Below are 16,010 nucleotides of genomic sequence, written 5' to 3' on the forward strand. Positions count from 1 at the left end.
CAAAAAACCTTAACTGACAGGAGCACCAAATCGCCAGCTTTTTAATATATATATTAAGAAACTTTTTTATATTACAGTTCACTGCTGAACTGGAAAAAAAACATGTTTATAAAAAATTACTAATTATTTTTAATTATTTTTTTATTTTATTTTTTAAAACCCATATTTAATGCAATAATAATTTCACCAAAAAGACTTTAAAAAAAACAATTCAGTTTACTTCTTTCAGTACAGTGCCAGAGGCCAGAACATCCCCTCATATTACTGCACAATGCTGGCGAATGGAGGGCACCAGAGCAAGCACATTGAACAGCATACACACAGGTACATAAAAAGTAGCATAAGAAAAAAGGCAACTTGGACAGAAATGTAGAAATAAAAAAGGAAGAAACTGCAAACATCTCACTCTGTGAAAAAATTTGATTTCGTTCTGTTATTTGGTCTACTTCATAGCCCAGGATGAGGCCTAGCTGGAACAGTAAATGTAACAATTCAGTTCTGACAAAGTACTGCATTGGTTCACATGCAATCCCAAAGACTACATTCATACACTGATATGGTTATAGATTACCAGTATCGTCGCTGCCACCAGCCATCATTGTCCACTTTGTTTCAAGAACAGTGAGTAGCTGAACATGAAGAGAAACAAGAATCGCAGCACTCCAATTTCTGTCAGATCGTTCATGTATTCAACAACCCACACAGTAAAATGTTGATAATCTACATGTATTATATCCCTTTGCAGAACGCTGCCATATTCCTTTGGATATACTAAAATGGAGATCACAGAGGAGAGGAAAGGTTGTGTGGTGACTATACACTCTTGACTTAAAGCATTCTTAGCCAGACATGTCAAAATTTTGAGGTAGCAAGTTAGCATCAGTGCTTTGCAGATCAAGAAGTTGGATATTTTGGACAGCTCTTTGGAGGCTGATCTAGGGTATAATCACACAAAAGGTTACATTTCCGTACAAATGCATTTCATTTTGCTTTGTACTGTGGCCAGAATGAAGCTGCTTCTCCAAATTTGTCACCAAGGAGAAATGAAGACCTGTGAGTGCAACATCGATCAAAAACAGCTGAATTTTTGAAAATGTGTCATGATATTCTATACACAAACATTCCCAACATCTGGTACAATGCTTTTTAATCAGAGACATGGGCCCTAAAAGTGCTTATGTGGTCGGTGAAGAAACAAATGCAAGATGTAACAACAGATTAAGAAGTTCAGTTTGATCTGTATGTTTCGCTCTCTTCGGTTGGATTAATTCTTCACTTCCATTTCACTTTTCTCACCATGAAACACAAGACATGAAGCACCAAGAAATAAATCATACATCCCTCTTCCCCAATCTTCTTCTATCCTTTAGCCATCATTTGCAGCAACCAGCTGTCCGAGTCCCTGGCGCACGTAAACAGCTTGAATCTCCTTTGTCTTGAGGCAGAAGTCGCAAGCCCACACCGCAGCGCTCTCTCTGGTCAGCAGCCCATATGCTGGCTCAGTTAGGCCTGTGCAATCTCTATGAAACCATCGTTGGCAGGAGGCCTCACACAAGATGGCTTCTTGGTCATCGTGCACTTCTGACAGGCAGAGACCACAAGGGAACACCATGCCTCCACCTAGCTTTGGGGGACCAGAGCCTGGGCCAGCAGCTGGTGGAGCAGGCCCACTGGGAAGTGGGGACTGGGTGTTGGGAGTAGAGTTGGAGTTGGATGGAGGATTGGGGTTACTACCTGGAGTGTTGCCACCACTGCTGTTGTTAAGGTTGTTCTGGTTGGAGTTGGGTGGCTGATTTGGCATTGGACCTCCAGTAGCATTGTTCTGCTGGTTGTAGGGCGCCGAACCTGGAGCGGAGTTTGGTGGTGTTGGTTGTTGCTGGTTGGATGGGGTGTTGGAGCAAGGGCCACCAGTGGAGTTGGGTGGAGGATGCTGATTGGTTGGTGCTTGTTGAGGCTGGGGACCATTATGTGGGCCTGTGGGGGACGAGTTGGGATTGGGAGGCTGAGGAGCTGACTGGGGTTGACCTGGAGTGTTAGGGTTGGGTTGTGGGACATCTGGATGACCTTGGAAACCTACTCCAGGCTGTGGAGGTCCAGGGGCTGGGGACGGACCAGGAGTGGCATTGTTGGATGGAGGACCAGAGGGATTAAGGTTAGGTGGTTGCTGTTGAGAGGGAACAGGTGGACCACCACCACCTGGACCACCAAAGTTCTTTCCCTCTTCACCAACTGGAGGACTTGATCCAGGGTACGGGCCATCTTGTGGAGGAGGGAACTGTCCTTGCGGAGGCATACCTGGGTGACCACCCACCATATTGCCACCACCACCTACACCACCCATGCCCATCATGTTCATTCCTCCTCCCATACCCCCCATAGGGTTCATCGGGCCGTGCAGAGGCCCACGAGGACCAGGTAAGGGTGGGCTGTTGAAGGGATGGCCACCTTGTCCATGTGGAGGCTGTTGCTGAGGCATCCCAAACCTTGGATGAGGTGGACCTCCTCCGCCTCCTGGACCGCCACCCATTCCTCCAGGTGACAACATTGGATTGAAGCCCTGCCCAGGGTGCATGGGTGGGCTGAAATTGGGTGGCATGTTAAACTGGGATGGGCCTCCTGCTGGAAATCCTCCTCCACCACCTCCTCCACCTCCACCACCTCCAAACCCTGGCATTCCCCCAAATCCAAGTGGGTGGTGTGGTCCAGCATTTGGTGTTGGCGGACCAAAAGGGGCTCGTCGACCTGGCTGTCCGCCTCCAGGTCCACCTGGGCCACCCATGAATCCCATACCTCCTCCCATTCGACCAGGACCGCCATAGCCACCTCCACCACCCCCTGGGCTAGGCAGAAAAGAGGCACCACCTGGACCACCCCCTCCACCAGATCGCGATGGCGGACCAAAGTCATCATCAAAAGGGTTAGAGGCCACCAGGTGATCAACCATTGGAGTAGGAGGGGGTGCAAACTCAGAGAGGTGGGAGAACGCTGCCCCCTAACAGAAATACAAAGGGTGAGAAATGAGTTGGTAACACTGTTCCCAATGTTTTACTAAATACAAACACTTTTAATGCATTGAATTTGTCTTTAGATCCAATTTTTGTCAGCATTTAGCTTAAGGTAGGAAACAAGTCTACTAAGATACAAATACCATTGCAAACATTAAAACAAAGTCAAGCCACATATACAATTTAAAATATTCAAAAACTAACCTGAGCGTTGGATTTCCTCTTCTTTTTCTCTGGGCTCTTCATCTGGGAACCTATAGAAGCAGAAACGGAAAGGGGGAATAATGGAACAAGAATGGGGGGGAGGGGTAGCAGTTAGAACAAAAGCACATTTATATGCAACTTTTTTTGATGCAAAAATGTGCACAAGAACATTTATCATTGTAATTTGCCAAGTGGTATTAGGTGGAAATGGTCATTTACATTCTCACTGTGTCACACTGCTAACATCAACTGTAAACCTGACTGGCATTTGAGACGAAGCAGAGCACTGGTAATAAATCAGTTTGGTAATTGACTATTTTGTTAAACATATGTAAGTGTCGATAGCTTTTGTCTAGATCACTTCTTTTTTTTCTGTGTGGAAACAACTCAATTTTACAATCAAACATCTCAGTACATCCAATAAATAACCTACATGCTTCTTTAGAACCAGTTAAATCAAATCATAATAATAATTAAAAAACAATAAAACCTAGATTATCAAAGTGTATCCCACGTTATTAAACATTATGACAAGAAACTTAAGACTAGAGATAGACCAATAATCAGTTTGACCAATATTTTTATGAATGTACTGTAATATTTGGTCTGCTGATATGGCCAGTCTCTAAAGACAGACACCTAACTACTATTTACAGAATGTCACTAGTCACTTAATGGTATATTTAAAATAATAATAATAATAGCAATTAATACATTAATTCTTTTTCGAGGCAAAATTTTTGATTTATAACTACACAGGCCAATATAAATCAAAAAATAAACCTGGGGGTTGGGCATTATTATCATTTTATAATAAATATTTGTTTAAATGTATATAGAATATTATATTAAATTTACCTCTCATTTAATTGTAGTCTAATTTTGTCAGAAAGCAGAAACAACAATAATAAAAAAGTATTAAAGGAGTATTTAGACAAGAGGCTTGCTTTTAGGGGCAAATAACAAGTTGGAAAAGAGTTGAATGCAATGCGTGTAAAAACAAAAAACAAACCAAACCCCAAACGAACACGCGTGAATAGACAGGTGGAGCGAAGTTGACATAAAGCTACCCAAAAAGACAGATCCCCACGTAGACAAGGCCACCGAACATTCAGACATGTGCGGACAGGGAAAAGGGAGATTTGCAGCCAGGGCTGTGTGGATTCCCGCTCGCGCACAGAGATGCGCTGATTGACAGTTTCCTACCTTTGCCTCGTTTTCCTTGACTCTGTCCCGCCTGCTGTCCCGCCATTAAAATGACTGTCGGTGCGGTGTCATGACACCGTTCATTTAAAGAAATTACTTTATTTAACAAAAACCTCCACGGGTCCAACGAGTATCACCCCGCAGCCCCAGGAATTGCGAGTGAAATTACGCGTGAAATGCTTAATTTTAACTGTACCAATGGGCCAATGAGATCATGCACCTATTCGGCAACATGACTGAAGGATGCATTAATGGTTTGAGTCAGATTTATCATTTTCTGTACGTCTATACGCATGCAACCCCAAATAATAACGCGATCTGGATCAGCATCGCAGAAATGTCCGAAAATATTGAGTTATTGATAAAAAGATATTTACAAGCACACAGACCAGCCGTGATTTCTAAGTGACTGACTGAATATGAATAACGTTACACATCTGCCTGCCTGCAATGTGATCAAATACAGATGTGTTTCTACCTGGACGGCCGTGTAAATGACATTTAGATGCAAGCACGCTGAGCTCTTCTCCCAATTTTAAACTGCGTTCGATTCGAACGTGACGTGCGACAGTAAATAACGCGATAAGCGTTTGAATTTAATTCAAACGTGATTTGAATTCGCGATCTAGCTACCATTAGTTAGCGGTTTAGCCATCAGCAAGCAAGGTAAAGACAGTAAACGTTGCTCACACAGCTCATTCATATACACCTGACTTATGCTTCAAGACATGGATGTCAACCCGCATATGACAAACAATCAATGTCAAATAGACTTACGATTTAATATTTATCCCCAAACGCGAAATTGGCCATGTTAATTACGGCCTGCTCGTTGCCGGACAAAGAGGGACAGCCGGAGTCGACTCGCGCAGGGCATGTGTGCAAAATAGGGGTGGTCGGGCTAAAACAAGTACGTGTTTTATACAAATTGTTTAGATTACTAGTGATATTATAGAATTATTTTATACTTGCATTGATATAGGTGGCATTTAGGCAAGGTAAACCTAATGAATGTCTTTCACTGTTTCAGTAACTGTTCAATATTGTTCTCGCCGTCCCCCGTTTATCAATCATGTGGACTAATCGAGACCAGACCAATTTTTCAAATGAGGCAGAAAGAAATTCTGTGTTGTGCATTTTGAAAACAGTTCACTGCAATCGGTATTGTTGTAAATTGTAACAATTACAATTTATGCATGATCTTGTGCAGTTTTGGGGGGACCGTACTCTGATCCTATTTATAAAAACAAAATGTTTACCCCCGTGTTCGTTGTAAGCGCGTCTGAACGCTCGTATGGTTCCAATGCATGAGTGGAGTTGTAGTTTTAAGACTGCCGTTGCATGAAATGAGTTTAATTGAACGTGATTTAGTTTTATTTGTTCCCTCTCGCTCCTTATAAAAAAATATATAATATTGTTCTAAAAATAAAAATCCTTTAAAATTACACATTTTATGTAATTACATTAGTCTTTATGTCAAAAGCAGATTTGAAAGCATATTATTAATCAACTGCATCTGAACACTGATGTCAAAAATCGAATAATAAAATAATTACAATTGAATTAATTTAGAATAATATATGAAAACGTGCTGGATTTTGAGAGGTCACGAGTTAGAACAACTCAATTCAGTGCACCAGTGGAGGTTTTCTCTTTGCACTGACTATACTGATTTAGGATCAGTCCCCTAAACTCAAATCATAAATCAAACATTTTCAGCACAGATGCTAAAACCATAGACAGTGGCTAAAACTGTTACGTAACCTTCACTGCTTTGGATCTCAAGAGACAACTATAATGTATTATTCCACAGACTCTGCTGCCCTCTTGTTGTCGAATTAACACAGTACATGCCTGCACTGCACCCCGAACTCGTTTCTTCACATAATAACAAAGGAATTACAGTAATATAACTGTACTCATCTTACTAAAAAATAGAGTATGGCGGCCTTTATTGGTTGTACAAAGAACCAAGACTGCAAATAACTCACTGGGACATAAATTGTCAAAGTAACAGGACGATCATGCCAGCACTTAAAACAAGTTCACATTTGTTATTGTCACTTAATTTACTGTGATTATCTGAAACCATTTCTGCTTTGAATAGTATAAAAGCCCTTAAAATAGCCTACTAGTTAGGTACACCCCTTGTAATACAATATAAGCAATGCATTATAAATGAATTTAGCATGTCTTGTAAAACTATCTATCTATCTATCTATCTATGTTTTTATGGTTCTAATTTAGTTTTAATTAATAACCCTGGAAATTACTCAGAGATGTGGGTCGCCATAAATCCCACAATGCAAAATGAAGTCCCAGTCCATATCACAGGTGCACAGTCTCCCTGACATTAATTCCCCTTGCCATGGTCCACCCTTTTTCATTAGTTATGAATCATTTTATTGATAAGTCTTTCCCAATCGCTCCTCATGAATGATTTCAGCATTCTCAGGTCCTCTTCGAGACCCATTAGTGTTCATTTTTAGCCTCTGGATTGAGTTACCGTTTGCATTGCCTTAAATTGAGATGAATTGTTAATCCAGGACTGCTGTCATGGGCAGAGTAGGATCGCAGTGAAGGTTAGGTGACGGGGTGACTGAGGTGACAGGGTTAATGACTGTTTGCAGATCAGATGTACAGAAGTCTGTGTGGCCTCCGAGGTTTAGGGTAGAATAGCAGCAATACGTGATAGCCGAAGGAATTTACACTGCTAAAAATGGGCAAAGTGTTGCCTCGGTGTCGTTTCACCAGTATTAAAGACACTTAACGTACAGGCCCTCCCCCTTTCCTTTGAGTAGGTACGCTACGATCCCTCTCTTTTTACCTTTCTTACTTCATCATCATGATAGTAGAGTCCGATAAGCAGTCTCTTGTGACGCTTGCTGTGATCCAATTTAAGAGCCAATCCTCCACGAGCATATTATATGGGACAGAGAGACAAACCAGCAGTTAAAAGATACACCAAACGTGCAAAAACGTGTCAATCAAAGCTTTCCCCAAAAACAATGAGGCCTCAAGAAAACCTCTTTGGTTTTACAGTAGATAACCATGGACCTGCAATATGACCTGTAAAAAATATGGAAATTAGTCATTTTGATATTACAAAACTTTAGTTTAAAATGTAAAACTTTATAGGCCTGAGAAAGTATTACAGTATGAGGTTTAGCTTGTAGCAATTAGCTTGTTAGTCAAACTGTATGTTTTACAAATGTAGCTTGCCAAGTGGCTTGTAATTGTGGTCTAAACACACTGCAAATATGAGAAACAAAGCAATTGTGAGATATAAAGTTAGTTAAAGAACAGACCATGTGTTCAGACCAAGAGTGAGAACAACTGTAGTTGGTTTTAACCTCAAACTACAGTTTTCAACATGAAGAACCACCAGACAACAAATAACTTTTTCCAAATTACATTTTGGTTGTGGGAACATTATAATGTTCAGTTTGCATACCATTCAGAGGTTTGGGGCTGGAAACATGTTTTAATGTTTCCGAAAAAAAAGTATCTTATGCTCACCAAGACTGCATTTTCTTGATAAAACATACAGTAAAAACTCTAAATTTGTGGAAATATTATTACAATTTAAAATACCTTTGACGCAAAGCTGAATTTTCAGCATCAGACTTCAGTTTCACATGATCCTTCAGAAATCATTCTAATGTGCTGATTTAATGCTTAAGAAACATTATTATTGTCAGTGTTAAAAACATGTGCTGCTTAATATTTTTGTGGAAACCATTATACAATTTATAATTCTTATAATAATAATAATTATTCTTAATGCAAAGTGAAAAAAATGGCATTTAAAATATGTTTTTGTAACATTACAAATGTCTTTGTCATTTTTGATCAGTTTAATGCATCCTTCCTGAATAAAAGTAGCCTAATAATTTATTTAATTATGTACTGTATGTGTGTGTGTGTGTGTGTATTTTTATTTTATTTACTTACTTTTTTGTAGTAGTAGTACTAGTAGTAGTAGTGCCTTTTTACAGTGTTCTACTATCCAGTATCAAAAAGTATGAGGAAATATTTGATACAGTTGGGATAAATACTGATGTTTGTCATCTATTTCATTCTCTTCTGTGGCTCCCATGAGCGCTCACGTTTGTCTGTGTAACATTAAGCTCTAGAATGTCAAACATGCTTTTCATAAAGGCCTTACAAATGCACGTTCATATACATGAGTAGCCTAAATCATTGCTTGTCAGCTCATGGTGTGAGCCTCCACTTTACTGTGCAGTAAGTACGTGTTTGTCTGCATGTATGAACACTGATATGGACACTGTTGTTGACGTTGTTGTTATCGTGAGTACAGATCATCAGCAGCTGACGTCTGACGCGGGAGGGACAGAAGCAGAGCTGGAGACTGCTGTGGAGACGTTCAGCACGTGAGGACAGTTAAAGTGTCTGTCAGGGCTGGTCCAGACAGCCTGGTCACAGATAACGGTGACACGCTGCACTACAGTTACCAGCCGGACCCGGTCAGGTGACACTAGCACGTCAAAGCTGCCACAACAGTCAGCCTCAGCCCTGGCCAAAAGACCGTCACAAACACTGTCTGTGGTCTGGACTGGAGGACGACGACGTATTTGTAGATAACGTGTTCATACATGTTTACATATTAGGTTTATATATAATTGTTTATGTGAACGCATAATTTGTATTCTGCATAGGTAATGTGGCGATAAAGGAATAAGAAAAAACGTCTCTGTTTTTTCTATTAGCAGTGGTTTCTCATGATGTCAAATTTACCGTCAGTCCAATAGACGCTGTATTAGCATTAGCGTTGACTCGTTTTTAAGTTTTTAAGGCAATTTAATAAAAAAGTATAGTGTTAGAAATTTACATAAACATTTAAAAATAAAATGAAAATATTAAAAAACGTAGTAGGATTTAAGATGACCGTTGAAACGTGTCATGATCACAATCTTGTGAATAAGGCATATTCTTCACGGTATTGTCTCGTGATAAATTGCTTGTTTTCTTCTTTTTTAACTTGCTTTGGTTAAAAGCGTCTGACAAATGAAATAAATAAGAACAGGACTTCACTGATAGTAAAATATGGAAACCGCATTTGATAGCATAATTCAATATAAAAAAAAGGGGGAAAGGGATTAAATGATGAACAAACTAAAAGTTAAACTGTAAAAATAAATAAGTACATTTTAATTAAAAAAGTTAATTTATTAAAAATCAATCAATTTATTTGGACACTATATTTATTAAAGAGGTTAATATAGTTATTAGGCAAGAACACATAAAACTGATCATAAGTAACAGTAAATATATATTTTAATGTTACAAAAGATTAGTATTTTACTGTTTTTTTACATTTTAAATTTTTAATGAATGCAAAATGTAAGTTAGTATTGGGTAAAGTACACTGCAACAATGGTGATTTTTCTTTTTTTTTACATTTCTATAAACATGCACAACATGCTTCAGCTGATGCAACCCGTATAACACAACAGGTTTATGACAGCCTTTCTGATGATGTCACTGCCTTGCATGTGCAGGTATGTGTGATTTACATCTCAGTGAATGACATGAGCTTATATAGTGTTAACTTTGTTCATGATCATAATCCAGGCATATACATAGCTCTGACCCAATGAAGATTTGTTTCACTAGAGCAAAATGAATACACAACATGCAATCAGTTGCTATGTAACATGAACCAGTAAAAGCTTATATCACTGAAATTAAAGATACCATTCATAATTGATTCAACATGATTGTCTGGACTGAAGTAATTGGCTCTGAGCTGAACACAAATGTGTTTCTGGAAATATGAATGCAGGATCACTACAGACATTTCAAAGCTCTTTCTGTTTTGTTGTAACACAACTGTTTGTGGCTGCTTGTTGTTTCTCCTTTACAGGCCAAGGTAAACATAGCTAGCAGCAGTAGATCAGGTCAAACAGGTTGAGCCGGAAATGAGCAACAAGTCCAGGATCTGCTCGAACAAGCACCTTTATAGTATTTACACACCAACATCTATGGGAATCCCCACTGGATTTATGGTAACTCTCACACACTTCAGTCAACCGTTAAACAAAGTTTTGTCTACTGCACTGCTGCTGACTTCAACAGTTCTGCTCGAAAAAGACCCAAAGGCTGAAAGTTATGCAAAGACTTTTACATTTTACATTGTTTCTAGCATGACGAGATTGTGCTGTTTGATAGAAACATGTATTTTTGATGGAACAGAATAATTTTAGACTATTTAACAGTAGACTATTTTTTTTTTCAGTTAATGTTTATTTTATTTAGTTAATGTTTTTTTTTATTTTAGTTTTAATTAATAATAATAACCCTGGTTCAGTCACTTTCAAATTGTATGATTTTCTGTTTGAGATTAAATTTTTTACTGATATTGTGAGGACAAGCAAAAAATAATAATTCTTTCATATAACTGTCATTATATTGTCATTGCACAAAAGCAAATGTCAAAATAAATTCTTGGAAATATTTACTTTTTAGTCAGATTTACTTAAAATATAAAATATGTTTATTTTATTATTTTAAAATACTAGTTTTTAACATATATAATTTTACAATTATTTAACATATCACAATTAATTCCATTACTTCAGACCATCTTTCGGAAGCAGGATGATATAATATTATAAAAAATTTGGTATTGTGAATGTAAAGAAAAAAAAAGTAAGCATAGTTAATTAGTATCTCAAATAAATAAATAAATAGGAGCCCCCTGGGTGTTTCTGGACCCCAGTTTGTAAACCCCAGTGTAGTAAACTAAACCTTAATCAGAGAGATAATCGAAAACCATTTAAATATGTATAAATAAATGTTCAATATCTTAAAATTGCATTCACAGTACAAAAAATATCAGACAAATGTATGGAGGTCAGTTGCACATTTATTATAATTAAGAAGATACATACTGATTGTTAAATAAAAATAGGCTAAAAAATAGATGTAAAGAAAGAGACAAACCAAGTCCACATCTTCAACACTGAATTATAATAGATTATGAACACTGTTCAGAATTTATGGTAACCATTAAATAGTGCTGTCAACAATAACAGGTATTTATAATTACATCATCGTGAAAGATATAAATGTAAATACCTCAACATCTGTTTTCAAGTCACAGTTGAGAATTATTAAAAATGAGCAGTCATAACTGTCCATAATTCACTACTTCCTATCCCATTCTCCCTATAAAGGCTTTGACATACACTTAGTAGCCACTGATTGCACTCAAAACATACTTTGCTGCTTCATTCAAAAACACTATATATAGCTGTATATAATGTCTGTGGTCACATGAAACAGAAGGCACCCATCCTGACGGAACTTCTTAATAACTAGAAAAAATAAAATAAAATAGTTCAGCATTAGACAAACCAGCTCCTGGCACTGAACTGATGTGTGTTCCTGTGAAACCCCTGAGTCTTTGCCTTCAGGGTTTGTTAGTTTTGCTTTGAAAGTATATTAACAGCTTCAGTTGAATTATAAAAGCATAGAAATCTCCCCCAGGAACTAGGTTTGTCGGTTCTGATAAAAGAAATGGATGAAACACACTCTCTTGTTCTCAACCATGCAACCTACTAATACTTCTCTCCATTTTCTCCCTCTGTTCTTGCAGCATTTGCTCATTATTCTTTCTTTTCCTCTGTTGTGGCTGCATCGCCCTTGCTCTCAGGCTTTTTGGGTGCTGGGCTGTCCAGGAAGAAATCATTGCAGGCTACGGTCAGTGCCCCCATTAGGATGATGAACTCGGTGAAGTCCACCTCGCCATCATTATTGGAATCCAGGTCGTTCATCACGCGTTCCACCGCGTCTTTATCTTGAGCACTCTGCACGAAGACAAAAAGGAAAAGATGGAGAGGTAAAACGGTGTATCAATATGAAATAAAATACACTTACACTCCTTGAAGAACCTTAATCATCCATGAAAACTTTCTATTGCAAAAAAGAATCTTCACAGTGGAACAGGGTTCTTTATTGGTATATCGTTCCATGAAGAAAAGTTCTAGAATTTTCTAGAAAAAAGTTCTTCAAATTAAGAAAAAAAATGTTATTGGGATTGCTGTGAAAACCTCCTTTTGGAACCTTAATTTTTTAAAGGTGTAAGGATCATATAATGGAAAAAGATCATTAAAATGTTCTTCACACAAAGAAAAAAAGGTTCTATGAGGAACACAAGAGGGTTCTTCTGTGGCATTGCTGTGACAACCAAGAATGTAGGCATAAAAATAAATTCAATAGTGATAATGTCATTTTGAAAAGAGTCTAGCATGAGGAGTTCTGGGAATGATAATTAAATGGAATGTGTGTGTTCAAAAAGCTATATTTGCATGAGACATAATTACAGGGTCACTGCATCTGTAAGAACCTTTATCACATGGGTATTTCTGTAACTTACAGAAGATGCAAACCTGAGCTTGCGTTACAGGGTGTGTCATATTTGTTTTGGCTGAAATGTATGTATGGCAAATGGCAAGTATTTAAATCTTTTTATTGCAGAAATTCTGAAGAATTTAAGTGGAAAGATTTTAACCAAACGTGGGAGGAGATGTGAAAAAAAATCTAAAATATATTTTTAAGATGACTTTGTCTCATTACATTTACATAATTTATTTTATTGACTGATTTTATCAAGTCACTTTTTCATTTATTTAAACTTTACTTTCTTAATCTATATTCCAGGTCTTATTGTGTACAAACTATTGGTGCTTATTAATCCAAATAAAATATGTTTGTCTTTGTCAGTTTTGGCTGACATTACAAATCCCTATTTATTAATCCCTTCCAAACTCATGGCTCCGTTTCAGTTTGGAACACCCACTTTGCATTGTCCAGTCAATTCCCATTGGATAAAATCAAGCCCAGCTCTCTTGTAACCAAAGTAGGTTGCAAAAATGTGTAATTGTGCAGATGTTCTCTTCTCACCCCAAGATAATTTCCCAGCTCCTCCGTCAGAAGTTCCCTTAGTTCTCCTCGACTGAGTGTGTATTTATCGCCTTCCTTCCCAGAATACTTATGAAATGTCTTGATAAGCATCTGCATGGCACTTTCCAAGTTGGAGCTTGGTTCTTTGGACATGCTGTAAGGTGGTGAAAAAGGTCAAAGGTTAGATACAATGACACGGCGCGCCCCTCGCTAGGCCCTGCTGCATGTATGATCACATGACTAGCATGGGCGGAGCTTTGGCTCAGTTAATTCTGGCACAAACTCATGTTTTAGACTATGGGTGAAAACAAAATGTGAAATGTTCTCTCAATCATTTCTTTGAGATAATATCCTTACTGTTTGGAGGGGGTTATTTGATTTAGAGGAAAATTCTGATTAGGGGTTTGTCACTCAAAAAGCAACGTTCTTACACATCACACTTTGAGCGAGGCATCTTGGATCTTCTCTCTCCAGGTTCAGCGAGCTACTGCGCAAGTAGAAACAGACACAGTCATTGATGAGGTACAACAAAAGACGAGAAAGACTGGAGCATCAACAGAATTTGGCCTTGAACAGAAACACTGCTGGAAAGCTGAACGATTTGCTGCAGGGGTTTTATAGCTTTAATAGAGTTAAACCAACTAGTTCATTTTGATGTCAAAGATACTTGGAGAGGTACTGTTAGACTTCTAAGTATTGTGGTGCAGCAGGTTTGGCACTTGATTCATGCATATGAGTCATTCTCACACAATGCATGCTTATAAAACCTTTGAGTGCTACACAACACTTGAGTTTTCTTCGAACGCTAATTAGTTGTGTGTGAATGCTTCCCTGCTCGCATCTAAATCATCTGTTGCTCATGTAACAGGGGCCGCATTTCTTTAATGGAAACCGCAAGTGAAATATAAAACTGTCAAAATGAAGATAAAACTATGGGCAAGTTCCCAAGGGAACCTTCATCCAAGTAATCCGAGGCTCTTGTGAAGACTCGCACACACAATACACACCTGAAATGATCCTAAAGCAAATCCATTAGTTAATTTTGAAGATACAGGCCAAAGTTGAGTGGAAAAACAAAGAGTCCTGTTGACTGTGTCATTGTGGAAATTGTAATATTAATAGAAAAGAAAAACAGATGGAGCATAAAACAACTCCTTCAATCAATTATAAGGGTAAAAGTAATGGAATAAGTTCAATTAAATAGTAAAATTAACGTTTGTCCTTTTTCGTGAATTTCTATACTATATATATATATATATAATTGAACTTTGGACAGGGTTACTCTAATGAGGCATCCGTGCTCCGCTCTTTATTTGAAGTACTACACCATCTAATTAGTTAACTTAAGAGAGTGCCTAATTAGGAAACTCAAATGTTGACGTGGATTTGAGACAAAAAAAACTTAACTACAGCAGTCGAGTACTAAAACCAAGAACCATTAGTCATGTAATGGACACCAACTACAAAGGTCAGAATGGTTTAATATTCCGCAAAGCCATTAAAAAAGTTCAACTGGAAGCATTTTATGACAAAGTGGCTATAAGGCAGCAGAAGATCGAAGTACAGCAATAATCTATTCCAATTGCAAGATCTTTTGAAAAAAATTAGGCTGAAAGGTGAAATTATGGCACATGTTTTTGTAGGATATAAGATACAGAAACACCTTCTCATTAGCAGTATCAGAATGGACACTGTGACGCGATGGCAACCAAGATGAGAATGGAAATATAACACCGAGTGACCCAGTGACACGAAGGAAACTGACCGTTCTTTGACATGTGAAGGAGGAGAGATTTATTTACATAAAAACAAAACCTCTCGAGTATAAATCGAACTCATTCATTGATGTATTACATAAAAGTCTAATCAAAAACAAACCGATTATTTAGGACAGGGATGTTGTTCGGTAAATACATGGTAAAGTGGGACGCTTCAGTGTTTGTATTATTCTGTATTGAGTAGTTCAGAGATGTGTATTCAAATTATTTTGAAACCATATGGATTATATTTTTATATGGATAGATTTTAAAATAAGGTAAAAAAAAAAATCACTTTATCTGTATTCGACTTAATGGCCCTGGTCCAAGACTAGTCGTATACTTTAAACAACATCTTCTTTATGATTTCACACTAAATTGTATATATATATGTTAGTCACAATGGCAAAACATGTCCCAGTTTACCTGAATTCACCAAATATGCATATTTAAAGGTTTAAAAATCTGTTTGAAACATATGTTTCAATTTGAGTTAGTTTAACTTCGAAAACTAAAACATTCATATAAGTTATAGGTTAAATCTATACACCATGAGAACTTCACACAAAAGTAAAGAGAACACTGGCCTATGGACAGATATTTGAATAAGATTGCAAGAAAACTTATCAGTATATAATCCAAGCCAGAAGAGCATTCATTAGCTTTCTGCTTCGAGAGAAAGGAGTCCTTTCTCTCGTCTAAGTTGTCTGTCTTACCTGATTGTCTATGGAGTGCTTCCTTTGTCTGTAATGAAGTGCAGGAGATAGTGATAGACAGCCGGCGAGCTGAGGAACAGATGAGGAGAGAGAGAGAACCTCTGGGGTTTAAATATCACTCACTCTGCCCCCTCCTTTCTCAAGAACATCTCCTGCATCTTCAGTTTCGGCACCCCTCCCGTACTTTCCTCCTT

At 37.9% G+C, this 16,010-nt stretch overlaps 2 protein-coding genes and 1 long non-coding RNA gene across 5 annotated transcripts; 1 reads left to right on the forward strand and 2 right to left on the reverse strand.

Annotated features, from left to right (window-relative positions):
* Positions 1–196: 196 nt before the first annotated feature.
* On the reverse strand, positions 197–5,303 carry LOC127935294 (pygopus homolog 2). Of its 2 annotated transcripts, none has more exons than XM_052533030.1 (3): positions 5,193–5,303; positions 3,210–3,259; positions 197–2,992 (listed from the first exon to the last, which is right to left on the reverse strand). In XM_052533030.1, the coding sequence occupies exons 2-3, from the start codon at positions 3,249–3,251 to the stop codon at positions 1,367–1,369; spliced, it is 1,668 nt and encodes a 555-aa protein (XP_052388990.1). In that variant the 5' UTR covers positions 3,252–3,259; positions 5,193–5,303; the 3' UTR covers positions 197–1,366. The 2 variants fall into 2 exon arrangements, with proteins under 2 accessions (XP_052388990.1, XP_052388989.1); XM_052533029.1 differs by having other exon boundaries at positions 4,416–5,238.
* Positions 5,202–12,221, forward strand: LOC127935297 (uncharacterized). Its single transcript, XR_008148059.1, has 4 exons — positions 5,202–5,325; positions 8,737–9,937; positions 10,303–10,444; positions 12,094–12,221. It is a non-coding gene; the product is annotated as an uncharacterized LOC127935297 (long non-coding RNA).
* LOC127935296 (protein S100-A1-like) lies at positions 11,293–15,949 on the reverse strand. Of its 2 annotated transcripts, XM_052533036.1 has the most exons (4): positions 15,817–15,949; positions 13,775–13,830; positions 13,344–13,497; positions 11,293–12,247 (listed from the first exon to the last, which is right to left on the reverse strand). In XM_052533036.1, exons 2-4 carry the CDS (start codon positions 13,795–13,797, stop codon positions 12,047–12,049), a joined length of 378 nt encoding a protein of 125 aa, XP_052388996.1. In that variant the 5' UTR covers positions 13,798–13,830; positions 15,817–15,949; the 3' UTR covers positions 11,293–12,046. The 2 variants fall into 2 exon arrangements, with proteins under 2 accessions (XP_052388996.1, XP_052388997.1); XM_052533037.1 differs by lacking the exon at positions 15,817–15,949 and having other exon boundaries at positions 13,775–14,441.
* Between the last annotated feature and the right edge of the window lie 61 nt (positions 15,950–16,010).

The sequence above is a fragment of the Carassius gibelio genome, chromosome A19 (genome assembly GCF_023724105.1).
Source record: "Carassius gibelio isolate Cgi1373 ecotype wild population from Czech Republic chromosome A19, carGib1.2-hapl.c, whole genome shotgun sequence".
Taxonomy (NCBI): domain Eukaryota; kingdom Metazoa; phylum Chordata; class Actinopteri; order Cypriniformes; family Cyprinidae; genus Carassius; species Carassius gibelio.